The following is a 26,087-nucleotide window of genomic DNA, read 5'->3' on the forward strand; positions in this document are numbered from 1 at the left end:
AGACTATAACATTAAGAACAATAACTATAATGTATGTTCATCTATTGTTTAGATCTAGTTTCTCAGTTTACATGTGTTGCTGTTTCCTCCACTGTATCTGTCAGACAAAGAGAGATTCACATTTAAAGATGTTTTGTGCTCTGATTCAGATTTGACCCAACAGTGGACAATAAACTCTACTGCTAACAGCGAGTGCTCGCAGCAACACATTCCTCCTCCGCTCTATAAATAGCCTCCGCTCGTCCCCAAACCCGGCAGCTGAGGAGAACACGGAGCTAAGTTGGGAATGTGGGGCATGGCAGCGGTCGAGCCTCTGACCGTGTGCTTCTGAAGCTCATCTACACTGGACCGTGTGCTTCTGAAGCTCATCTACACTGGACCGTGTGCTTCTGAAGCTCATCTACACTGGACCGTGTGCTTCTGAAGCTCATCTACACTGGAGATCAGGACACTGGACACTTGTGCCGGTTCTGCTCATCCAGCTCCTCGTCAAATCTAATCCTTGCTTTAGGGAACACAAAAACCCTGAAAATAATTCAAGATGGAATTAAATGATACTATATAATTTAAACAAAAACAGCTTTTAGGCCATTCTTTTTCCTTTATAACCATTAAAATGTAAATATATACACACTTTCCGATGGATGTTTGAAAAGATCTTTTGCATAAACTCATAATGTGACGTAGGCAGGAATACTGTTATTATATCAGTCATGTAGACGTGTAAATGACAGCAGTGTTGGAAACGTTACTTATAAAAGTGCTGACGACAGCTTAATGCTCATTGGTTTAAACAACCGTGATGTATCGTCCTCTATTAAAATGTTTGATTTTAAAACTCTGAGATCATGTATTTATGTGTATAAATTGTGCGTGAATATTCCTAATCTGTCTGACAGTGTGATCTCTCTATTGGATTTATATTTATCTTATTTATATTTATAGCTCTATTGCTTTCATATTTCTAAAAATATATAAAAATGTGTGTGTTGGATCTGCCATGAGCCTTAGGAAATCACAACAAAAAAATGAAATCCATCGCCACAAAACAGGGAGTAAAGTGGTCTTCAAGTCTTTATTAAATCTTACTTACGCAAAAAAAGAGAGAGAGGAAAAGGAGGGACAATTTGTAACAGTTAAAAAAGATAAAAAAAATGATATTTCATTGGGTTACATCAGAGGAAATGGCCAGCATTCAGAAAGGACATAATTGTGCTTGAGGCTCTCAAACTGACAGAGGACCAACATCAGAACCACTTTCCTGGGGACAACAAGTAACAACTCTCTCTGGACAAGACATACACTGAATTTATTTATTTATTTATGTATTATTTCTCACAACAGTGACAGTCAGCAGTCAGGAGTCAGCAGTGGTATTACTTTTCCCACTTGCTGGATGTTAAACTTATAAGGCTGCATAGAAAGGTTCCAGCAGATAATTCTATCATTGGTGTCCCGCATTCTGTCCATCCACTGTAATGGTCGATGATCAGTTTCAATGGAAGGTGAAACGTAAGATTTTATTTTGTTATAATGTTTTGGAATAAAACTAAACATTTCTCAAAATGAAAATATTCTAATAAAACACTGTATGTAATAATAGGTGCAAATTCACACAATGTACAAACTACAGTGTTTGTAACTATACTATATAATATATTTTATCTCCTAATTTTAACTTCAGCAAATCAGCACAGTGCTCAAACAACAAAGCTTGGATTACTACAAAACAAACAGAATTATTATATCCGACCAGCCTCCCACTGAAAGCCATCAGCTTGCATTCCAAGATTGCATATCTCGATAGACTAACAAATTGTTGGTGCCGAGCCACAAGTGGTGGTGGTCTGCAGTGCTCACAACGGGTGGTTTGGTGTTGTGTGGTGAGAGAGCACAAGTAGTTGCTGTGTTTATTGGATGGGGAAGACGAATCCCCCAATTCTGGTAGTGGTAAAATTGTGCGTGTCACATGTTGACAGATGTATTCATTTTAATGTTTGTATATTGAAAGATACCAGATTTGTATTTTATGTGTTTAGGAATCAATTATGTGAGACAATTTATCATTGTCTGATATCTGACTCAACCACTGCATATCTGTGTGCTTTGCACTTGATGTACCCGTGGGTCCCCGGCCAATTTTTCCGGGGTGGCGTAGTCTATTTAGTGCCATAATTGGCATTGTATTTAGCTCTTGGTAGCATACTGCCACATTCAGAACAGTAACAAAAATAGAAGATTTAAAAAGTGCAAAACACCATTTACTGTTTCTAAAAATATTTAAGTACATAAGAAAACAGAAAAATAGCTAAAGTACTCTATTGCAGTTAGATGAATATGAGCAATGGAGACAGGTTTCTTTTTTATTTCACCAGTAGGGCATCCATGAACATTCCCCAAACACTAAACTGAAATGAGAAAATCTGACAACCGAATAATTCTTTAACCAAATTTGCTTTAAAAAAGCAAACATGTGCATTTTCATGGCGGGAGTATTAAACAGAAGGATTAACGGAACTTGTGGCAGAATTGTGGAAATTCTCACATTTAGTTGCAGTTGTTGCACTTTAGACCAAAAGAGAAAAACTCATAACAGAAAACGTCTTGACACTTCCTTGAAGTGGAATCATGGTTTCTTCTTTTCCTGCTATTCGTATGTTTTGTGTAAAAGTTCATTTTACACTATTTTTTTTCTGTTTTGCTGTCACTGAAACAATATGAAAACCTAAATAACAAAATTGGAAGACATGAAACTAAGGCTATGTTTACACGGAAACGATCTGAAGAGAAAATGCAAAAGTGGCGTTGAGGAACCGTTGAGGAAGACTGCACTGGTTGTGTATACTCTGCATGTGATAAGGCCCAGTCTACTGCTGTACGAATGTGAGCGGTTGCGCGGCCATCAGAGGGAATGATGGGTACCGAACCGGCTGCTGAACCGGCTGCTGAACCGGCTGCGGCGACTGCATCACCGGCGGAGACTGGATGATTGTGACTTGCGTTTCTTCCACACCTGAAAAACAAGATCATTTTATAATTCAATTGCACGACCACCCTAAATAATATAACATCCCTCATTTCCATTATCACTAAAATATTAGTGCAGTTTTAACAACATGTCTGTCGTCATTAAATTCACACACAGATACATTTCTGTGGGATAAAATGAAGGAAACACTTACTTTTCTTCTTGCAGCATTTATAGATACAGCAGCAGATGATGATGATGATTACAATCCCTGCTACGATTCAGCCAATGATGACAGCACCCATGCTTCACCTGTAGGACAGGTTAGGAAAATATCAACCAATACCATACGCAAAGTAGGGGAGCGCAGGGCACAACGCGGGGTTAAATGTAACTCAGACCTTTTACACAGTTAGTCAGGGTCATTGTGTTTCTGCTCTTTTTCTCTCGCTGCCAGAAGACAGTCTCCCTCGGATTTGTGGAAAGTTTTGATAAGATTTTGTGAAGATTCTGGACAAAGAGTGTTTTGACACCATGAAAGTAAATTTTTTTCATCATACGATTTTTCTGGTTTCTGAGTTGGTGGGTACGTCACCAAATAAATCTAACTTTATATTGGCTAATCACTGTCTAGTTGGCTAAAACATATCACCATTTTGAAACATATCAGCAACTCCTAGCAACTGTTAGCTAGGCTTAAAATATGTTTTACACAGCGGGGTTAGTTGTAGCACAGTGTTAAAGCTAAGCCGTCAAGTGTACAGAGCTAATAAAAAGAAAACAGGGAGCCACACAACTTTTCAAGTTTGAGTATTTAGCCTATATATTAATTTTGCCACATTTAACTTTGTTGGATTTTCACGAACAATGTTGGAATTTATATGTCAAAGTATGATTTTTTTCACATTTGTCTACTCTGCATTGTCCCCTTGCTTATTTATTAAAAAGCCTTTTTTTCATGCAATAATGCAAGGAGCAACAAGCATCCAGATAGAGGCAAAAGCATAACGGTCACAGTCAAAACATGACCACCGCATATCCTAAAGGAGACGGAGACTGGGACTCACAATATCAGGAGCAACACTGTTCATGCAGAGCTGGTCTCTATACACTTCTATAATCGTTATTATTTACAAAGCAAACGGACTACGCGAGTCTAAAGTTGTGTTTATTAGCAGCGTGTGCTAGCGTATCAACAATTAGCGTAGAGAACCGAAATCATGACCTAAACCAGCATAACACTGTCTAACTAGTATAACTTCACAGTAAGGTTAAAAGCTAAATGTATCTTAGAGCAAAAGTGTGTTGTTGATCTTGAGGGGTTTCGCTGACTGTGAGGACGTCCACACAGTTTAATCCAAAGACGACACTTGTCAGTATTTAACTTCGGTTTTGGGAAGGGAAAAACTGACCCCCCCTCCAACCTCTCTGGGAAACGCGTATCTGTGTTACAAATGCCCCAGGCACAACGGTTAACCATATTTCTGATAAAACGACGACGTAATAGCCTGCCGAGACCAAACATATGAGCCGCCTGCGTTGAAGCCAATGGAGCGCCGTGAAAAAGTGTCAGACCCTCTGTGGGAGCTCGTTCTTGCCTGCGCTGTGATTGGTCAATCTACATTCTAGGGCGTGGCTTAGCCAAAGGCGAAATAACCCCGCATGTGGGGTAAGTTGTAACATTTACACTGTACGAAAATGGTCCTAGAAAAAAAACTTTAAGTGTTCATTTGTAGCAGAGATGTGTATGTTGCCTGTGTAAAGAAAATATTAACTTAATTATTTTTTTAATAATTGAGCCAAAACCAAAATGTGTTAGGTTGTGCCCCGCTCTCCCCTATTGTCACATGTTTAAGCATGTTCTAGTATATTTAATCTATAAATACTGTACATGATAAAAAAGTGTCTGTTCATTCCCTCTCATGTTTTGGATTTTTTATAAATATGCTATATCAGAACAGGATTCAACCCTTTTTTTCTTTAGTCGCATTCTGTTTTGCCTGTTAACACCATCAAAAAAGTTTACATGCCACCTCTCTCAGCTTCATTTGTATTCAGACACAGCTTTTAATCAAGTTTAATATTTAATAAAACAAATGTTGTCCTTTAAATATCAACTACAGAATCTCTACAGGAGGTGGCTGTGAAACTCTTAACATGTACCAGTCAGGGGACACACTACACAAGTAAATCTCATCATAGAGTTTCAGGTTTGAGGTTAACATCAGCAAACAGATGGCGAGGGAGAAATTAAAACAATAAGTGAACAAAAAATAACAATGATGAAGATTTTAATGTCTAGTTTATTGTAATTGCATCTCCTTGGTCCCTTAAAATGTGTTTAGTAGATGAAAGATCATTAAAGGTAGGGTAGGTCAGAATTGTCTAAAAAACTTTTATTCAAATTGGCTTAAACTGTCTTTATATACCAATACGTAATTAAAATGCAAGTACTGTGAAATAGAGAGTATAAAAAACTGAGTGACTCTAGTGTATTTAATCATCAATAAACACAGCTCATTAATTGCATTCACTCCCACCTAAAAACGGGTGCGCGATGGGTAGAGCCAGTAATAGCGGCGGTAGTCATGGCGACGGAGAGTGACAGTCGCGCAAGCCAATCACTTGTTTCGTCCCGAATGGAATTAATGAGCTGTGTTTTTTGAAGATTAAATACACTAGAGTCACTCAATTTTTATACTCTCCTTTTCAAAGTACTTACATTTTAATTATGTATTAGTATATAAAGACAGTTTAAGCCAATTTGAAAAAAAGTTATTTAGACAATTCTTACCTACACAACCTTTAAAGGGCACCTATTATGGAATTTTGAAATGTACCTTTCATGTAGTGTGTAACATAGATCTAAGTGAACAAAAACATCCTGCAAAGTTTGAAATATGAAAGTGCACCGTATATAAAGTTATTGTCTTTCAAAAGTAAGAGTCGACTCGGAGTCATTTTTATGAATCGTTAGAAGACCGAAGCTTTTTCTCTGACTAGATGACGTCAACTTGTCAAGTTATTTGAATACGATACGCCCACTTATTGCGCTCCAAGGCCAGCAGGGAAATATCATGGCGACGAGACGCTGTGTTCTGAAGTGCGGCTCAAAAGCAAACTTTTTTCATCTGCCCAAGGAGGAGCATTTGAAGACTAAGTGGCTACAATTCATATATACAACTATACCACAGAAGTATAGTCCGAGCCTTGTGCTTTGTTCGCGCCATTTTGAAGACGATTGCTTTTTAAATGCAATCAAACTTGGATTCGCGAGCCGCTGATATTGAAGGAAGGTTCAGTTCCAAGTGTATTTGCATCAGCTTCCTCCTCCGTATCACAACCTGTAAGTGTTATTGATAATTTTTGCTTTTATATTTTATGTCGCATGCTTAATAATTATTTTGTTTGTTGTGTAAGCACCGTTTAGCTTCTAGGTCTTCAATGACAATTGTATTGAGATATGTGAAGTGTTTGTCGGTGTTTTCTGAGTTGTCTTAAAGAATAGAATAATACCTCGTAGTAACGTAACTGCATTTTTTTGTTTGTAAAAACGTTATGTTTATGCATCGGGCTAATGCAAACAAAGACTGATTGTGCTTTTACAATATGAACTCTGGGCTATGCTCGCTAACATAACATTAAATTCTTTATCTTCCCAGGTGAAAAGGAAATATATTTAAAGTGTGCTTATTTTGATATACTTAATGTATTTTAAGTGTATTGTATTAATTATGTATTAAATGTGTTATTTTGGAACAACTTCAAGTATACTAAATGTACTTTTATATGTATTTAAGTTCAATTTTAATGTAATAGTAATATATTTTAATATACTTAATTGTGTTAAAATGGAACTATTTTAAGTACATTTAGTGTAATTTAATAGCACTTCTTTAAATTGTATTTTTAATACATTTTAAATGTACTTTCGAAATACAACTTAAATATATTTTTAACATCATATTAATGTGTTCCCAGTATATTTTAAATATAATATCAGGTTATTAATAATGTATTAGTAGAACACTATAAGACCCACTATTAGTATATTAAAAATATATTTTTGAACAAAACCATTCAGTATGAAAAAAATATATTTTAATGTATTAAAAATACAGTTAAAAATTATAATTCAGTTAAACACAGTAAAAACAATATTTGTATAAAACACACACAAACACTCTTTGAAAGATAGTAAACTTTAATGCACTACATTAGTACAGCAACATATGAAAATTAAACAAAATACATTAACATAAAATGCATTGATCTACAGAAGTATTAAACAGAACAAAAAAAAAAGAACTTAAAGGAATAAGTTCAACAAAGTCAAACAAAGTGAAATACAATAGCTGCAAACAGTCCTTCATCCTTCAAGCGAATTGAAATGATTGGTCTTGGAGTTTGCCTCATTGTTGCATTTTCTTCTGATCAGTGCTCGCACCTCAGACACTGTCGTGGTCGGAAACGGTTTGATCACAGTATCTATGAAAAGGGAAAAATATTATTATTATTTTTTTAAATATTAATGCAAAATTAACATCTGTTAAAAAAGTCACTGTTCCCTTTCGAAAGGGAACTTGCACTGCGTATCTAGGCGCCCCTTTTATACTTCTGGGTCACACTAATAGTGTCATAGGTTGTCGCCAAATTCGTTTGCCGTGATTTTATAGCTTTTTAGACACCGGTTCACATGGAGGGCATTCCCCAAAGCTCATTCCCTGCTCTCAGGGAACAGTCGTAACCACAATTTTTTAATATGGCATGTAATGCTTAGTTCATATTTTAACAGAAGACATTCAATATAAAATGTTAATATAATGCAAAAAAAGGAGTTAATAAAATATCTACATCAAATAGAACAAACATTAAGTCTTGCTGAAAAACAGTGAGGTCTACATGTTATGACACTGTATCACAGCAAAAAAAAAACAGACAAGTATAATAATTATAATGTATAACAAATGCTAATCTTTATTTTTAGCATTATCATTTGTTTTTAGTCAGCCCCCTTTGACTTCGAGAGCAAAACAAAGTGATGTACAGAAACACATACGTCATGACCGAATCACCATTCAATAGTCCGGATTCAAAAATCTCTATAACAGAGGTGATATGAGATTAAACCATACTTACTACTAGAGATGCACCGATTACAATTTTATAGGCCGATTCCGATTTTTCACTGAGTTTGACCTGCCGATACCGATTTTAGCCGATTCCGATTAAATTTTCTTCTAAAATTATCATTTTTATCAAGCTCATATATTTAAGTTCAGTAATTTCACTTAAATGACAAATAGGTAATTTTCATTGCCATTTAAGATAAATGACTGAACTTAAATATTCAAGCTTGATAAAATTGATCATTCTAGAAGAAAATTTCAGATGGCACTTAGAGGCTTAAATTGCATCTGAACTCTTCATTTATTATTATAATTTTTTTTATTAAATAAAACACCATATACTTTTACCCAAACTGAATAATTAAAACAAGTTTAAATGGGTACATTTTCTACAAATATTTTTGTGTTCATTTTCTAGCCTACTCCAGTTCTTGTTAAACACACTAGACATGCACAATCTGTGCATTTTGGGCATTTTTTGTGTGAAATCATATTTATTTTGTCCATCAAAAGTGTGTTTTCACTTTAACGCACTCCTGCTCCGCGTATTTTTTCGGGCGTGAATGTCAATCAATGAGAGCATTCACACACAAAAAATAAAACCCGCTGCTCACGCTTGCGGTGTGAAACGGCCGTAATTCACGAGGTTTCCTACATGTGCGGTCCGTGTGCATGTCTGATTGCTGATGTTGTGTGATGTTAATCATATGGCGCCCGAGGTCATGGCCGATCACGTGAAAATCTGCCAATTTCGGTCACCAGCCGATCAATCGGTGCATCACTACTTACTACTCTCTTCTTCGCTTGTCTCTGCACTCAGTTTTTCTTCTATAGCAGCTAGTCTGAAAAAACAACAAATAAAAAAAAAAGAGATTTATAATATATATATACATACACACAAATATATAAGCCAGGCAAATTATGAAGAATGATTAGTTTTGTTTTTAAGAATGACAGTATGCTGAGTACAATGTACTTGGTGGGTAATATAATCAAAACCCTTCACAGACTCGGCAGTTTAGATACGCTCTCTTATAAGCATCCCTTTTAACAATTTAATCTTTGTACTTATTTGTAATTAGAAATATATATTAGAAAGTAATCAAAAAGGCAATAAGGTTGTCAAGCTTGAACAAATATAAACACCAATCAACACACACTACCATAATTGGCTGGTCAGCTCAAGACAAAGGTAGCTATATTCATAACATGTTTTTTCAAACTTTTTAAAGATAATTTACATCATAACAATGAAGCCAAATTCTTCAGGAAATCAGAAATAAATACACAGCTTCAGCAAATAAAAATTATATTAATATAATGATGTACATATTATAATAACTAATTAATTTTTTTGAAGATGCATTGGACAATGTTTTATAGTTGTTTTAAGACAGATAAATGTCTCCACATAGATTTTAAACAGATTTATCAAAGACTTTAGACTTTGACAGTGCAGAAGTTGCTAGAATTCAGTGTCAGCATCATGTTACAGCGGTTAAAGTCAGTAACCCACGTGCAAGTCATATTAGCAAATGTATAGCAGACCTTTCCACCTAGGAAAACAACTAAACAGTGAGATAGTTATTTATACAAACAGCAACTAAAACTTACCAGTAACTTCTGAGGCAGAATCTTCATCTCTTCGAGTCTGCTTCGACTTTGACTTGAAAATCTTGGCTCTGATTGGGCAAATTGAATGTAAGTTAGCTGAACTGAAAAAGACGTGATGTTACACTTTGTGCCAAAAATACGAAATGGTGTCATGATCACTCACCCTTAAGTAGTTCCAAACCATTTAAGACTTTCGTTAATCTTCGATAGAAAAACTGTCATGATTCATATCCCTCCGATGAACGATTCACCAGATCTGTTCACGTTTCAAAAAGTGAATCGCAAAAAACATCACCCAATCCATATTAATCGCGTGGTTTCCTCCAAGTCCTCTAAAGAAACACGATCGCTATAAATATTTTAACAGTTTAAATTTAAACGTCTAAATCTAATCACATTCAAGGACCGCATGCACAGCAACTGGAGCTCCGAGTGAGATGCTAGCGCATTATCATAAGAACCAATCACAGCCGTTCAACGCCTCTGGAACCAATCAGGACTAGTCACGTGTGTTATGCGCATTGTTCAAATTTAAACAAGAACAACACTTTTTTGGAAATTAACATTTCTTTGGAAAATGTATCTATGATGCATTAAAAAAAATATGATGCTGAAATTATTGTGGGAATTTCAGTAGTACAAAATATCATGTAATAGACAACAGCCTTAAGTAGCCTTTTACAACAAACAAGTAAAAGTGAAAAAATAATAATTTTAAGCTTATTGCAATGCTAATAATAGTTGACAAATGTTTCTAATACATTATAAGTTGGTATATTGTAAATGTATTTTTTTTTATATTAAAATGATAAAAACATAAATAATTAAACTATATTGCAGTAGGCCTAAGTGTTTATAAAGTACATACATTTTAAACACACTAAAAGCTTAATCATTTTGCTGTTCTTACATAAAGTACACATAAAATGTAGGCTACTTTAAGTAAGAGCAACATATGCATGTTTTCTTTAAATACACTAAAACTTCACTAAAAGTATGGTTGCATTTAGCATGTTTCTTAAGTGTAACTAAGCATATATTTATTACCAAATACTTCTAGTACACTTTTAAGAAATATATTTAAAGTATGCTTGTAATTAGCATATTTATTAAAAGTATAATTAAGCATATATTTATTACCAAATACTTCTAGTACACTTTTAAGAAATATATTTAAAGTATGCTTGTAATTAGCATATTTATTAAAAGTATAATTAAATATATATTTATTACCAATGTACTACTAGTATACTGTTTATAAATATATTTAAAGTATGCTTGTAATTAGCATATTTATTAAAAGTATACTTAAATATATATTTATTACCAATGTACTATTAATATACTGTTTATAAATATATTTAAAGTATGCTTGTAATTAGCATATTTATTAAAAGTATAATTAAATATATATTTATTACCAATGTACTACTAATATACTGTTTAGAAATATATTTAAAGTATGTTTTTAATTAGTATATTTATTAAAAGTATACTTAAATATATATTTATTACCAATGCACTATTAGTATACTGTTTAGAAATATATTTAAAGTATACTTTTAATCAGCATATTTATTAAAAGTATGTTTAAATATATATTTATTACCAATACACTATTAGTATACTGTTTAGAAATGTATTTAAAGTATGCTTTTAATTAGTATATTTATTAAAAGTATACTTAAATATATATTTATTACCAATATACTACTAGTATATTTTTTATAAATATATTAAAATGCAATTCAATGTATTTTAAATGCACTTTAAATAAGCATGTTGGAAATACAAATGTATTATAAACATACTATTTGAATTTCAAATATATTTTTAATACATTTAATACTACGTCTTTTTCACCTGGGTTATTTTTCGTTTTTTACTACAAACTACAAAGCAGTGGACTATAATCATTATTATAACACGATTTAACTGATAAAAGCATCATTGTACTCCGTGTTAAACAATAAGTATTATCTCTGTAAACACTGCTGGGTCATCTGACCAATCGCAGATTAGCGTCGCGCAGAGGAGGGGTTTGGAAAAACGAGTCGTTGAACGAATCATTTGGGAGTCGGTGAGCAAATCAGGTAAAAATAAATGCATATTATACGACAACTAAAGTGTTTTTTGACATTGCATGCACGTAAAACTGTTGTTGGGGACTCCCTAAACAACATTAGGAACATTTTAAATGTCATAATAGGTGCCCTTTAAATGAGTTCTATCTAGACGACATGAGGCTGTGTAAAAATTGGACTTTAACATACATTTTGCATTAAGAGAGAAAAGACGAGATGTTTTAATCCTGCTCTGATAACCTCAACACTTGCAGTATCTGTTATCACAGCTTACACAGCCAGTAAACACAGTCAGTTCTCACCTCAATTGCTAGATGATTCACCTCCCCAAATGTAGCCACAATCCTGTTCACTTAGAGTTGATTCTCGACATGCCAACACACCACTTTGTGGCTGTTTTTGCACAAAACAAAGAAATTTGGGTGGAGAAGGTACAGAAGCGAAGCGAAGCGGAGGAACAGAGGAAGAGGAGGAACAGAGGAAGAGGAGGAACAGAGGAAGAGGAGGAACAGAGGAAGAGGAGGAAGAGAGGAAGAGGAGGAACAGAGGAAGAGGAGGAACAGAGGAAGGAGAGGAAGAGAGGAAGAGGAGGAACAGAGGAAGCGGAGGAACAGAGGAAGAAGAGGAACAGAGGAAGAGGAGGAACAGAGGAAGGAGAGGAAGCGGAGGAACAGAGGAAGCGGAGGAACAGAGGAAGAGGAGGAACAGAGGAAGCAGAGGAACAGAGGAAGAGGAGGAACAGAGGAAGAGGAGGAAGAGAGGAAGAGGAGGAACAGAGGAAGCGGAGGAACAGGGGAAGCGGAGGAACAGAGGAAGCGGAGGAACAGAGGAAGAAGAGGAAGAGGAGGAACAGAGGAAGAGGAGGAAGAGAGGAAGAGGAGGAACAGAGGAAGCGGAGGAACAGAGGAAGAAGAGGAACAGAGGAAGAGGAGGAACAGAGGAAGAAGAGGAAGCGGAGGAACAGAGGAAGAGGAGGAAGAGGAGGAAGAGAGGAAGAGGAGGAACAGAGGAAGCGGAGGAACAGAGGAAGAGGAGGAACAGAGGAAGAGGAGGAACAGAGGAAGAGGAGGAACAGAGGAAGAAGAGGAAAAGGAGGAACAGAGGAAGCGGAGGAAAAGAGGACGAGGAGGAACAGAGGAAGAGGAGGAACAGAGGAAGAGGAGGAAGAGAGGAAGAGGAGGAACAGAGGAAGAGGAGGAACAGAGGAAGAGGAGGAAGAGAGGAAGAGGAGGAACAGAGGAAGAGGAGGAACAGAGGAAGAGAGGAAGAGGAGGAACAGAGGAAGCGGAGGAACAGAGGAAGAAGAGGAACAGAGGAAGAGGAGGAACAGAGGAAGAAGAGGAAGCGGAGGAACAGAGGAAGCGGAGGAACAGAGGAAGAGGAGGAACAGAGGAAGAGGAGGAACAGAGGAAGAGGAGGAACAGAGGAAGAGGAGGAAGAGAGGAAGTGGAGGAACAGAGGAAGAGGAGGAAGAGAGGAAGAGGAGAAACAGAGGAAGCGGAGGAACAGAGGAAGAAGAGGAACAGAGGAAGAGGAGGAACAGAGGAAGAGGAAGAACAGAGGAAGAAGAGGAAGCGGAGGAACAGAGGAAGCGGTGGAACAGAGGAAGAGGAGGAACAGAGGAAGAGGAGGAAGAGAGGAAGAGGAGGAATAGAGGAAGCGGAGGAACAGAGGAACAGAGGAAGAGGAGGAACAGAGGAAGAGGAGGAACAGAGGAAGAAGAGGAAGCGGAGGAACAGAGGAAGAGGAGGAACAGAGGAAGAGGAGGAACAGAGGAAGCGGAGGAACAGAGGAAGAAGAGGAACAGAGGAAACGGAGGAACAGAGGAAGAGGAGGAACAGAGGAAGAGGAGGAAGAGAGGAAGAGGAGGAACAGAGGAAGCGGAGGAACAGAGGAAGAAGAGGAACAGAGGAAGAGGAGGAAGAGGAGGAACAGAGGAAGCGGAGGAACAGAGGAAGAGGAGGAACAGAGGAAGAGAGGAAGAGGAGGAACAGAGGAAGAAGAGGAAGAGGAGGAACAGAGGAAGAGAGGAAGAGGAGGAACAGAGGAAGAAGAGGAAGAGGAGGAACAGAGGAAGAGAGGAAGAGGAGGAACAGAGGAAGAAGAGGAAGAGGAGGAACAGAGGAAGAGAGGAAGAGGAGGAACAGAGGAAGAAGAGGAAGAGGAGGAACAGAGGAAGAGAGGAAGAGGAGGAACAGAGGAAGCGGAGGAACAGAGGAAGAGGAGGAACAGAGGAAGAGGAGGAACAGAGGAAGCGGAGGAACAGAGGAAGAGGAGGAACAGAGGAAGAAGAGGAACAGAGGAAGCGGAGGAACAGAGGAAGAGGAGGAACAGAGGAAGAGGAGGAAGAGAGGAAGAGGAGGAACAGAGGAAGCGGAGGAACAGAGGAAGAAGAGGAACAGAGGAAGAGGAGGAACAGAGGAAGGAGAGGAAGCGGAGGAACAGAGGAAGCGGAGGAACAGAGGAAGAGGAGGAACAGAGGAAGCGGAGGAACAGAGGAAGAAGAGGAACAGAGGAAGCGGAGGAACAGAGGAAGAGGAGGAACAGAGGAAGAGAGGAAGAGGAGGAACAGAGGAAGCGGAGGGACAGAGGAAGAAGAGGAACAGAGGAAGAGGAGGAACAGAGGAAGAAGAGGAAGCGGAGGAACAGAGGAAGCGGAGGAACAGAGGAAGAAGAGGAACAGAGGAAGCGGAGGAACAGAGGAAGAGGAGGAACAGAGGAAGAGGAGGAAGAGAGGAAGAGGAGGAACAGAGGAAGCGGAGGAACAGAGGAAGAAGAGGAACAGAGGAAGAGGAGGAACAGAGGAAGAAGAGGAAGCGGAGGAACAGAGGAAGCGGAGGAACAGAGGAAGAGGAGGAACAGAGGAAGAAGAGGAAGCGGAGGAACAGAGGAAGCGGAGGAACAGAGGAAGAGGAGGAACAGAGGAAGAGGAGGAAGAGAGGAAGAGGAGGAACAGAGGAAGCGGAGGAACAGAGGAAGCGGAGGAACAGAGGAAGAGGAGGAACAGAGGAAGAGGAGGAAGAGAGGAAGAAGAGGAACAGAGGAAGAGGAGGAACAGAGGAAGAAGAGGAAGCGGAGGAACAGAGGAAGCAGAGGAACAGAGGAAGAATAGGAACAGAGGAAGAGAGGAAGAGGAGGAACAGAGGAAGAGGAGGAACAGAGGAAGAGGAGGAACAGAGGAAGCGGAGGAACAGAGGAAGAGGAGGAACAGAGGAAGAAGAGGAAGAGGAGGAACAGAGGAAGAGGAGGAAGAGAGGAAGAGGAGGAACAGAGGAAGCGGAGGAACAGAGGAAGAGGAGGAACAGAGGAAGAAGAGGAAGAGGAGGAACAGAGGAAGAGGAGGAACAGAGGAAGAAGAAGAAGAGGAGGAACAGAGGAAGAGGAGGAAGAGAGGAAGAGGAGGAACAGAGGAAGCGGAGGAACAGAGGAAGAGGAGGAACAGAGGAAGAAGAGGAAGAGGAGGAACAGAGGAAGAGGAGGAAGAGAGGAAGAGGAGGAACAGAGGAAGCGGAGGAACAGAGGAAGAGGAGGAACAGAGGAAGAAGAGGAAGAGGAGGAACAGAGGAAGAGGAGGAACAGAGGAAGAAGAAGAAGAGGAGGAACAGAGGAAGAAGAGGAAGAGGAGGAAGAGGAGGAAGAGAGGAAGAGGAGGAACAGAGGAAGCGGAGGAACAGAGGAAGAGGAGGAACAGAGGAAGAAGAGGAAGAGAGGAAGAAGAAGAAGAGGAGGAACAGAGGAAGCGGAGGAACAGAGGAAGAGGAGGAACAGAGGAAGAAGAGGAAGAGGAGGAACAGAGGAAGAAGAGGAACAGAGGAAGAAGAAGAAGAGGAGGAACAGAGGAAGAAGAGGAAGAGGAGGAACAGAGGAAGAGGAGGAAGAGAGGAAGAGGAGGAACAGAGGAAGCGGAGGAACAGAGGAAGAGGAGGAACAGAGGAAGAAGAGGAAGAGGAGGAACAGAGGAAGAGGAGGAACAGAGGAAGAAGAAGAAGAGGAGGAACAGAGGAAGAGGAGGAAGAGAGGAAGAGGAGGAACAGAGGAAGCGGAGGAACAGAGGAAGAGGAGGAACAGAGGAAGAAGAGGAAGAGGAGGAACAGAGGAAGAGGAGGAACAGAGGAAGAAGAAGAAGAGGAGGAACAGAGGAAGAGGAGGAAGAGAGGAAGAGGAGGAACAGAGGAAGCGGAGGAACAGAGGAAGAGGAGGAACAGAGGAAGAAGAGGAAGAGGAGGAACAGAGGAAGAGGAGGAAGAGAGGAAGAGGAGGAACAGAGGAAGCGGAGGAACAGAGGAAGAAGAGGAAGAGGAGGAACAGAGGAAGAGGAGGAACAGAGGAAGAAGAAGAAGAGGAGGAACAGAGGAAGAGGAGGAAGAGAGGAAGAGGAGGAACAGAGGAAGCGGAGGAACAGAGGAAGAGGAGGAACAGAGGAAGAGGAGGAACAGAGGAAGAAGAGGAAGAGAGGAAGAAGAAGAAGAGGAGGAACAGAGGAAGAGGAGGAACAGAGGAAGAAGAGGAAGAGGAGGAACAGAGGAAGAGGAGGAACAGAGGAAGAGGAGGAACAGAGGAAGAAGAAGAAGAGGAGGAACAGAGGAAGAGGAGGAAGAGAGGAAGAGGAGGAACAGAGGAAGCGGAGGAACAGAGGAAGAGGAGGAACAGAGGAAGAAGAGGAAGAGGAGGAACAGAGGAAGAGGAGGAAGAGAGGAAGAGGAGGAACAGAGGAAGCGGAGGAACAGAGGAAGAGGAGGAACAGAGGAAGCGGAGGAACAGAGGAAGAGGAGGAACAGAGGAAGAGGAGGAACAGAGGAAGCGGAGGAACAGAGGAAGAGGAGGAACAGAGGAAGAAGAGGAAGAGGAGGAACAGAGGAAGAGGAGGAAGAGAGGAAGAGGAGGAACAGAGGAAGAAGAGGAAGAGGAGGAACAGAGGAAGCGGAGGAACAGAGGAAGAGGAGGAACAGAGGAAGAAGAGGAAGAGGAGGAACAGAGGAAGAAGAGGAAGAGGAGGAACAGAGGAAGCGGAGGAACAGAGGAAGAGGAGGAACAGAGGAAGAAGAGGAAGAGGAGGAACAGAGGAAGAAGAGGAAGAGGAGGAACAGAGGAAGAGGAGGAACAGAGGAAGCGGAGGAACAGAGGAAGAGGAGGAACAGAGGAAGAAGAGGAAGAGGAGGAACAGAGGAAGCGGAGGAACAGAGGAAGAGGAGGAACAGAGGAAGAAGAGGAAGAGGAGGAACAGAGGAAGCGGAGGAACAGAGGAAGAGGAGGAACAGAGGAAGAAGAGGAAGAGGAGGAACAGAGGAAGAAGAGGAAGAGGAGGAACAGAGGAAGAGGAGGAACAGAGGAAGCGGAGGAACAGAGGAAGAGGAGGAACAGAGGAAGAAGAGGAAGAGGAGGAACAGAGGAAGAGGAGGAACAGAGGAAGAGGAGGAACAGAGGAAGAAGAGGAAGAGGAGGAACAGAGGAAGAAGAGGAAGAGGAGGAACAGAGGAAGAGGAGGAACAGAGGAAGAGGAGGAACAGAGGAAGCGGAGGAACAGAGGAAGAAGAAGAACAGAGGAAGAGGAGGAACAGAGGAAGAAGAGGAAGAGGAGGAACAGAGGAAGAAGAGGAAGAGGAGGAACAGAGGAAGAGGAGGAACAGAGGAAGAGGAGGAACAGAGGAAGAGGAGGAACAGAGGAAGAAGAGGAAGAGGAGGAACAGAGGAAGAGGAGGAACAGAGGAAGAGGAGGAACAGAGGAAGAGGAGGAACTTATACCTACACACTTATTTAGTGACTGACAATTTAATAATTTTGGCATAAGGCTTATTAGCGGTAGACTCAAGCGGCAACCTCCCTGTCTCTCTCTTGAAACCAACACGGAAGTGAATTAAACGGCAGTTCATCGACTGGCCGCTTGAGGCTGGCTGCAGAAGGGAGTCAAATCTGTATCTCCCGCATGTTAAACTGTCCAACTTTACAGCAGAAAAAAACATGTTTACAGCCTGGTTCTCTCTGTGGCTTTGGTCTGTACAGCTAATTTTTCCATTCATAACAACTGTGAGGGGGGTCAATTTTTTTATAACTCACCCGTTTAGTTGATTAATATTTAAAGTTCTGCAAAATTAAGGGTGTGTCCACTTTTGAGTGACAGGTGGATTCCCGCTGATGTAAATGCTAGCCGGTTAGCCGTCACTTCACTTCAGCAAATTCCAGCTGTTGAACTGGCCATCTCTGCCGTGTTTGTGCTTTTTTTCGGGATTATTTCATATAACATATAATTTAATACACCCATTACCTCGCCCACGGCTTTGGATTCCGCCGCTGTCGTCGAGTATCGTTCGAGAGAAAAACCAGCGCTGTATTCCAGTGGTTTTCCTCTGTGAACATGCACTAACGTTAATGGATGTCTGACAATTTCGTTGCTTTTTGGAGTTTTCAGATGTAAAAACGTCTATAGATATAAAGGCTACACTCGTTCTGCGGTGCCGTTGCTCTGGAACAGATTATAACATGCTTATGTACCGTCAGATGAAATCCTGCAGGTGTCTGTGTTTCTCCGTCCATGCAATAAATGCACATCCTTGAATGAGCGCGTAATACTAGCGCATTTACTTGAACTTCACAGGTAATATATCTATGTTTTGACCCATTTGAGAATTGAGATGCGGCCAAAATCAGAATTTAAAATGGACTGAATAATAAAGCTCTCTACGAACTTGACGAGCGATGCCGCGCTGACGGACCATAGATAGACTGTAATAAAAGAGTGACTCACATGTAACATTATGCACATAATCACGGTCACACACACTCTCAGAGTAATATTGTAAAGTTACTGCATAATACATTTTCAACTAGCAGAATAGCTGTACAGAATCACGATACACAGTCTCACTTGTAGCTATGTCTTTTAATTATTATAATATTTCGAAGGGCAAAAACAGGACCTTTTAATTGGCATTCTGATTTTAATCATCAACTGTCACTTTAGCGCGAGCCCCTGTGCAGTCGCAGACTTGGTACTGTGAGTAGCATAGCATATAGGATTAGCTCTGATTAGCTCCCAAGCCTGAGCTAACTCGATAACGGCGCGCTAGGTGGGCGTGGTTTCAGATAGCCAGGCTCCTCAGCTCCGCCTCTTTGCCCATATTCTGTTATCCGGGAGTGACGAGCGGTGACGCGAGTCCAAGATGGCGACGGCCGGCTCCGCCCACTTTAGGCTTCAAAAATGCTCTTCAGAAACCTACGGCTAACGTCACGGACACTACGTCCATATTTTTTTACAGTCTATGGGTAGACTATAGCCTGAAAGGTCTGATTTACAAGTCTTTTTTTTCACAATTTGAGTTCATAATTTTAATGTTTTTTTTGTGGTAGACTAAAGACTATTGACAGACTGTTGACCTTTGAATAAAAATATGTTTGGTTCAGGTTTGAAATTCATTATATTTTATTATAGGCTATGTAGTCTAATATCATAGTAGATGATATTACTATGTGATAATGAGATGAGATGAGATCATACTTGTGCTTTTAGTGCAAAGGGTTCATGAACTGTGTCTGTTTTAGTTTGGGTATGCCATTTCTGGTGATTTTTCAAAAGTTCCACAAGCAGGCTAACAGGTTATCCTTTGAGGGGGAGTGAACTTTTGTTTTACCATGTATTTTTTTTAAATTATATATATTTTTGTTATATTGGTTTATTTGTGTCAATAAATCATCTTCTTTTGTGAGATATGAGTTCCCTTCTTCCTCTGTTCCTCCTCCTCCTCTGTTCCTCTTTTTTTTTCTTGATCACCCTTGCTTGAAGGAACAGTAACCATAGTTACAAGTATATTGCTGCAAAGGTATATCCAACTGTTTATTTATATGCAAAGGATAAGAAAGAACTTTGACTATATCAGGGCCTTGAATCACATTAGGTCTCTAGTGCATTACTGTTCACGAGTGTGAGTAATAAACTGCTGCTGCTGAAGTTCCCAGAATGACCACCGCTGGCACTAATAACAAGGCTTTCTGAATTCTACACTAAGCCCATTTAACATTTCGAGATGTACACAGAAACACTACAAAAATACAGACATACAGTTGTGTGTGTGTGCAACTCTGGTTTTCCAGCATCTTCTGCTTATTTCAACAAAAAAAATCATCACAAATCAAACGGATGTCTGTGTGCTGTCTGGGAATGTGGATTTGTCAAACATATACTGTTTTGGTAAAGAAACTCAATGACAATGAAAACGCCAAGACTTTGGAAGCAGTATCCAGCTTTATTTAAACACATTTAAAGCACAATCTAAATGGTACATGCTATATAGTGAAATATGTGAAACATATGTGAAAAGGAAAAAGCTTTTAATTACATGTATACATCAAATGCAATGAATACAGAATGCAGCGCTTTTTATGACTTGTGAATCATATGAATCCACTGTGATAATGTATATGACTACAACTACAATAATAAACACTGAGTAAAACTTTCCCAAAAGCCCAATTTAGTCACCATATTGAAAGATTTGCAGTTCAGTTGCATGTGTGAGATTTTAAGAAGAAATTTTAGGAGACTTAAAGTAGGATTCTGACAGTTACTTCAGTTTCAATAATAATTGTAATAGTTTTATTAATTGTAGTTACATCATCTGCAATTAAAAAAAAATCTTTGGTACATTAATCAATTCAAGACTAATTTTAAGTAATGCATCCCGGTATCTAAATAATTACTTGAGAAGCACTTGGTTATCCTTTGGAATTCAGCGATCCTGATATGTTGATATTCATGATTGTGCAGGTGGCAGTGGGACTTTAGTTGGAAAGTTTGGATTATTATCAATCAATATATCACGGCAGAATAACACAGATTCTTTACCAATACCCAGTTTGTACTGCCACACATATACAGACTCGTTTGGCTTCAGCTCAAATGTGAGTTGTTCTTCCACTTCGGTCTCTTCGTTCCAGCTTTCGTTGTCAGTGTTGACTTTTGAACCTCCATATTCTGCAGAAAAGGAGAACTGAACCTTAGCAATTGACTCTATAAGGGCTCCAGATGATTTCTGGACTGACATGCCTATCTTCCAGTTGTGTGTGATCTGGGACATCTTCTCCTTTTTGTATCCAACCTTTTTAGTGATTTTCTCATGCCATTTCCCTGTTGTATTGGTTTTATTGGTTATAGTTTTGATACTCTCCCAAATGCCAAAGGCTGGGCCTATAGTTACTGACAGCCCACCCGGAAGGAAGTTAACAACATCAGGATGAACAGAAGAGACATCTAAGCACGCATCTTTGCAGAATTCGGCACCGGAGTGGAACTCAATTGCCCACTCTGAGGTTGGCTTGAGGAAGGAGAAGTGGAATGGATTGCCCCAGTAATAGAGGCCGTTTCTGCATTTGGGAGGCAGGTCGTAGTCTACAGCATCCGAGTCATAATTCAAATATCCTGTTTTTCGGTAAATGCCCCTTTCTTTGAAGATGATGTAAAAATAGCCAGCGGAGTAGAGGTAGTGATCTCCACCCTGCAATTTGGGAGGAAGGCTGTAAACTACAGCACCGTTGTCTGTCTCCATGCTGCTGACTTTGCGGTAGGAATTGCCCTTGATGATGTAAAAGTAGCCATATCCATCAGCAGCGTAATGGTCTCCATTTTGGCAGGAAGGGTGCAGACCGTAAATAGAGAGGTTTGAACCTTTATTGAGATCGTATGTCTCCATGTAGCAGCCGAGATCAGAGCGGATTATATAAGTGTAGTAATACACTCCACAGATGTCAATGCCCTTTGCTTTGCTCTTAGGAATAATGCCTTTCATCATGTCTGAACCTGCAACACAGAATAAGACAAACATTGAACTGAGGAACCAAAGGAATTGAAGTAGTGGTACAAACAAGGTTAATATAAGGAGATGTCACAGGTCGAGGTGGGCCAAGCCAGACTGCACCCACCCCTGGACCAGGATCACCCTGAGGAGCTTGTCAAAGGAGGAGGCAGGAGACAGGAATAAAAAGAATAACAACTTTATTTAATGTCTAAAAGCAATTTGAAAATCCTAATCTAAAATCCTCTTCTTTCCTTTCCCCAGAAATCCAAGGCAACACCGTGGTAAGTTATGGACAGGTAGGTATCGCAGGTGAGTAGGTAGGACAGGGCTCGCTTCCTTCTGGCGCTGGTGCCAGATTCACAGTGGTAAAGGACGAACAGGTGGGTATCCCAGGTGAGTAGACGGTCGGGGCTCACTTCCTCCTGGCGCTGGTGCCAGACTCACAATGGTAAGTGACGAACACCACACAAGGGGCCTCCGGGCCACAGCAACCTCAGGGTCGTCGGCAGAGCAGAACTCTTTTTGAACAGGCCGGACCAAGACCTCCAGCAGAGATGTACGGTTCTCACGTGGGTTGTAAAGGGCGGGCACTTCACACCATACAGGTGGGTTTCAGGGCTGCAACAGACTCAAGTCACAAGCTGAGCGGGGCTTTCGCTGGGGCAGACAGCATAACACTTCAAGCAGGGGTAAACCGTTCTCACGTGTGTTGCAGGGGACAGAGTCACAAGCTGAGCGGGCCTTCACTGGAACAGACGGAATCAACACTTCAAATAGAGGTGAACAGCTCTCACATGGGTGGCAGGAGACAGCGTCACAAGCTGAGCAGGGTTTTCACTGGGACAGACAGAATCAACACTTCAAATAGAGATGAACAGCTCTCATGTGTAGTGTGCACACGGGGGGTTTTCCTTCTGACATCCAACAGGTAACTACAATCGATCTTACTAGGCTCTTATGATGAACGGTAGACCAGCCTGACACATGGGGAGTGCACGGCAATAAAAGATAAATCTTCCACACACACACGACAGTCCAACTCCAAACATGCAACGTGATGGGAAACGTCAATTCCAGCACTACAAATCCACTCTTCAAGTGCAAAATAAGGCCAACACTCACCCAGAGGTCTCGATCTGAAGAGCCAATGATCGTCAGAGTTGGAACAGATGCGGTGAATAATTTCCTCACCACTACAAGCGGGCTTCACTTCGCCGTTTTCAATGATCAAGGAGGAGGCAAGAGATCGACAAGGAATCAGTATATTTCACTCAGTGCGATGTGTGCAATGTGATCCGAGCACTCCAAACCAGTATCCAATTTAGTGTAGAAAACATGCGTTTATGAGATTCAATTTGTCAATCACTCATCTCACTCTTTTCCAGTCCAGGCGACGAATTCCACTCTTCAAAAACTGCCCTCGGATCCCACAAGCGACACTCCTCTTCTTTCACGATAATCCTTCAGCTGCAACACTCTACAAACATTTCCCAACGGGAGAGAACCACACCAGATCGACGGGGGAAGACAACGAAACAACAAGCCCACACGGAGAGAGAACACCAGCCTTCTCTTCCCCTTGTGTTTTTATCCTCTCCAAACGCTGGCACCACCTCAATCAGACACTCAGAGTGAAGTCCCCACACCTGTTGCCAATCTGCCGTTTAGTTGTCATGACGACAGACACACACACAAGCCCGGGGACAGTGTTACACTAAAAGTGCCCCGGCGGGAACACTTCTCCGGTAGGAATAGTTCCGGGGATTATTTGTCACCCCGTGACAGAGACACAGCTGAAGTGAGAGAACTAATCATAACAGTAACCATGACAACTTATAAGTGGCGGGAAACTAGACATAGGAAAGGCATGTGACTGAAAATAACAAACTAAAAGTCCATGAAAATGAAACTAACTAAACAGAACCGTGACAGTGTGTCCAAACAAACTTGTGCCTTTTGGATATTAACACTGCAGTGATTAAGTGTCTTGTTTAAGGCTACATGAGTTTTGGGATGAGAAGTCCAGGGCAGGGTTACACCTGCTGTTTCTAAGTTCTTACTTAAAATGGAACAAAGTCCACATTAGCTCTAATTAGTTTGTAGTTTTTTTAGCACAATATTACTAGCAGGTAGTAAGCTTTCCATAACGTGTAGTGACACAATATGACTTTACTTTTAAAGATCTAATAGCTGGCAAAATTTGTGGACAGAAGTCGAGTTGAAATTCCATGAATTTTTAGTTTAACTTGTTAAGGTTTTCGCCAAATGAATACTTTACTTTCAATCTACAACTCTCTACCCATGCACCTCCAACCCCGCTACCAGTTACTTTTAGACGAAACCTCCGCTCACTCTCTCGCTCCCATCTCTCCTCTGCTGTGTCATCTTCTCTTCCCTCACACTCACACTTCTCATATCTGGATGTTAATACCGCAACAGATACTTTATGCTCCACTTTAACTTCTTCTTTAGACAATATCTGCCCTATCTCCTCCAGGCCAGCACGCACTTCTCCCTCTAACCCCTGGTTATCCGAGATTCTTCATGAACACCGGACCAAACTCAGGGCAACAGAGAGGAAATGGCGCAAATCAAAAGACACAACTGACCTTAGTATGTATCAATCCCTGCTCTCTTCCTTTTCTGTTGATGTTCATGCTGCAAAATCTTCATATTTCCACAACAAGATCAATAGCACCGCTAACACACGAACACTTTTCAAGACATTCAACTCTCTCCTCTGTCCACCTCCACCACCACCCACCTCCTCTTTAACTGCTGATGATTTTGCTAACTTCTTCACCAACAAAACAACAACTATCAGCAGTCAGTTCTCAGCTCCACACACACATGAACCCAGTCCAACCCCTCCCACTCCCAAACACCTTCTCTCCTCCTTCTCTCCACTAACCGAGGAAGAAATATCTAAACTTCTCCCCAGTCACCCTACCACCTGCCCTCTAGATCCCATCCCCTCACACCTTCTACAAGCCATCTCTCCCACACTTCTACCAGCACTCACACACATCATCAACTCATCACTCCACACTGGCACTTTTCCTACAGCATTCAAGCAGGCTCGGGTAACCACTGCTTAAGAAACCCACATTAACCCTGTTTTGCCGTTTTTTTTTCACATAGCAGCAACATAGACTTAAAATACTTCGTCATTTGTGGTCATACAGACTTAAAAAATATGAAAAAATAATCTGTGAAATGTCTACTTTTGTATGTGTCCACTTACAATCAAAACAAAACGTTGTGCTTTTGTAAAATAAAGAAATTAAACAGGGTGTGCTTTCTGCCTCTTGTCTCGTGAACTTTTTTTTCTTGAGCACGTCTCTAAACATAAACAAAACTCAGCGAATACTTGTCACACATTTATGACCTCTATATATTTATAATCATTTAAGTGTGTAGTTTTAAATGATCTGATTCAAAACGAAAACAAATATTCTCTGTTTAAGTAATTTGTATAAAACCAACAAGATATCAAGTTTTTCTAACCTTTGCTCATTAGTTTTAATGTGACCACACCCACACGCGCAAAACATATAGAGATGCAAATCGTCCATGCGTCGCGCGAACGCGCCCATTACCTCAACAACAAAGCGCCGGCAAACTTCATCAGTCCTCTGCTGTCGGCGAGTTTGGAAGACACGCTGTGAGATTATTGGATTTACATCAGAAGAAGAAGAACGCGATTTGAAGACAAGAACGATTTTAAGGTAAGAAATAATTCTGAATTATATTAGTTAGTGTTATTGTTGCATAAACTTCACATTGCAGTTGAACTGTTGCTAGATGCTTCAGTGAATGTTCGTCGCGCTGTGTGTTTGAAATAGAGGATCGATACCCGACCCGAGCCCACATCAGCGCGAGGCATTGAACATTTTACATTTAAAACAGCTTATTATGTAGGTAGCCAATATGCCTGATACTTTCACATGATGCAAACGTTCGTTTATACATGTAAAAAATTACCATAACATCTGTCTTCCTGTGGAAATTTGTTTATTTAGCCGTGACAACGAAACACGTGCATGCGCGCCTGTGTTAAGAGTGCTTGTTGCTCCGTGCGCGCTGATGAGCTCATCTGTTGACATTTCCAAATGCTTTCCTACAGTTGCTTAATAAAAGTGGACTTTCCACACAAACAAACGTACATGTGTCATTAGTATGAGAAAAAATGGGATTTTAACTGTCGGTCTCGGACATAAATATCTTTATGCCTATCGGACACGGGCCGGGCTCGGACAGAAAAATTCGGCCCGATCCGCAAAACGCACCAAACATAGACTTCATGTTTTTACTCCAATCTCATTTTGTAACGTCATATCGATTGTAAACATTTGAAGTAACATATGATAATTAATATGTTTTTATCTAGTGTAGTGTTACTGAAGTGTTCCTTTTTAACGATGCTATAGCCTACTATTGTTATTATTTTATGCAGCCCTGCACGTACTGTATGCCTACAAGGCACAACAAACCTGGTGTTCATTAT

At 40.4% G+C, this 26,087-nt stretch overlaps 1 protein-coding gene and 1 long non-coding RNA gene across 2 annotated transcripts in view; both read right to left on the minus strand.

The window, feature by feature from the left end:
* Positions 1 to 7,250: 7,250 nt before the first annotated feature.
* On the minus strand, positions 7,251 to 10,126 carry LOC307001848. The gene is made up of 3 exons (XR_013798331.1): positions 9,712 to 10,126; positions 8,887 to 8,939; positions 7,251 to 7,456 (listed from the first exon to the last, which is right to left on the minus strand). It is a non-coding gene; the product is annotated as an uncharacterized lncRNA (long non-coding RNA).
* Positions 10,127 to 20,015: 9,889 nt separating this feature from the next.
* Positions 20,016 to 26,087, minus strand: part of LOC307001474 (uncharacterized protein) — a 33,460-nt gene continuing 27,388 nt past the window's right edge. The window contains exon 2 of the mRNA XM_079617989.1: positions 20,016 to 21,582. Coding sequence (XP_079474115.1) covers positions 20,540 to 21,574 — 1,035 coding nt within the window. The 5' untranslated portion in view covers positions 21,575 to 21,582 and the 3' untranslated portion in view covers positions 20,016 to 20,539. The remainder of the gene's footprint in view (positions 21,583 to 26,087) is intronic.

The sequence above is a fragment of the Phoxinus phoxinus genome (assembly GCF_949152265.1).
Source record: "Phoxinus phoxinus genome assembly, chromosome: 7".
NCBI classification, from domain to species: Eukaryota; Metazoa; Chordata; class Actinopteri; order Cypriniformes; family Leuciscidae; genus Phoxinus; species Phoxinus phoxinus.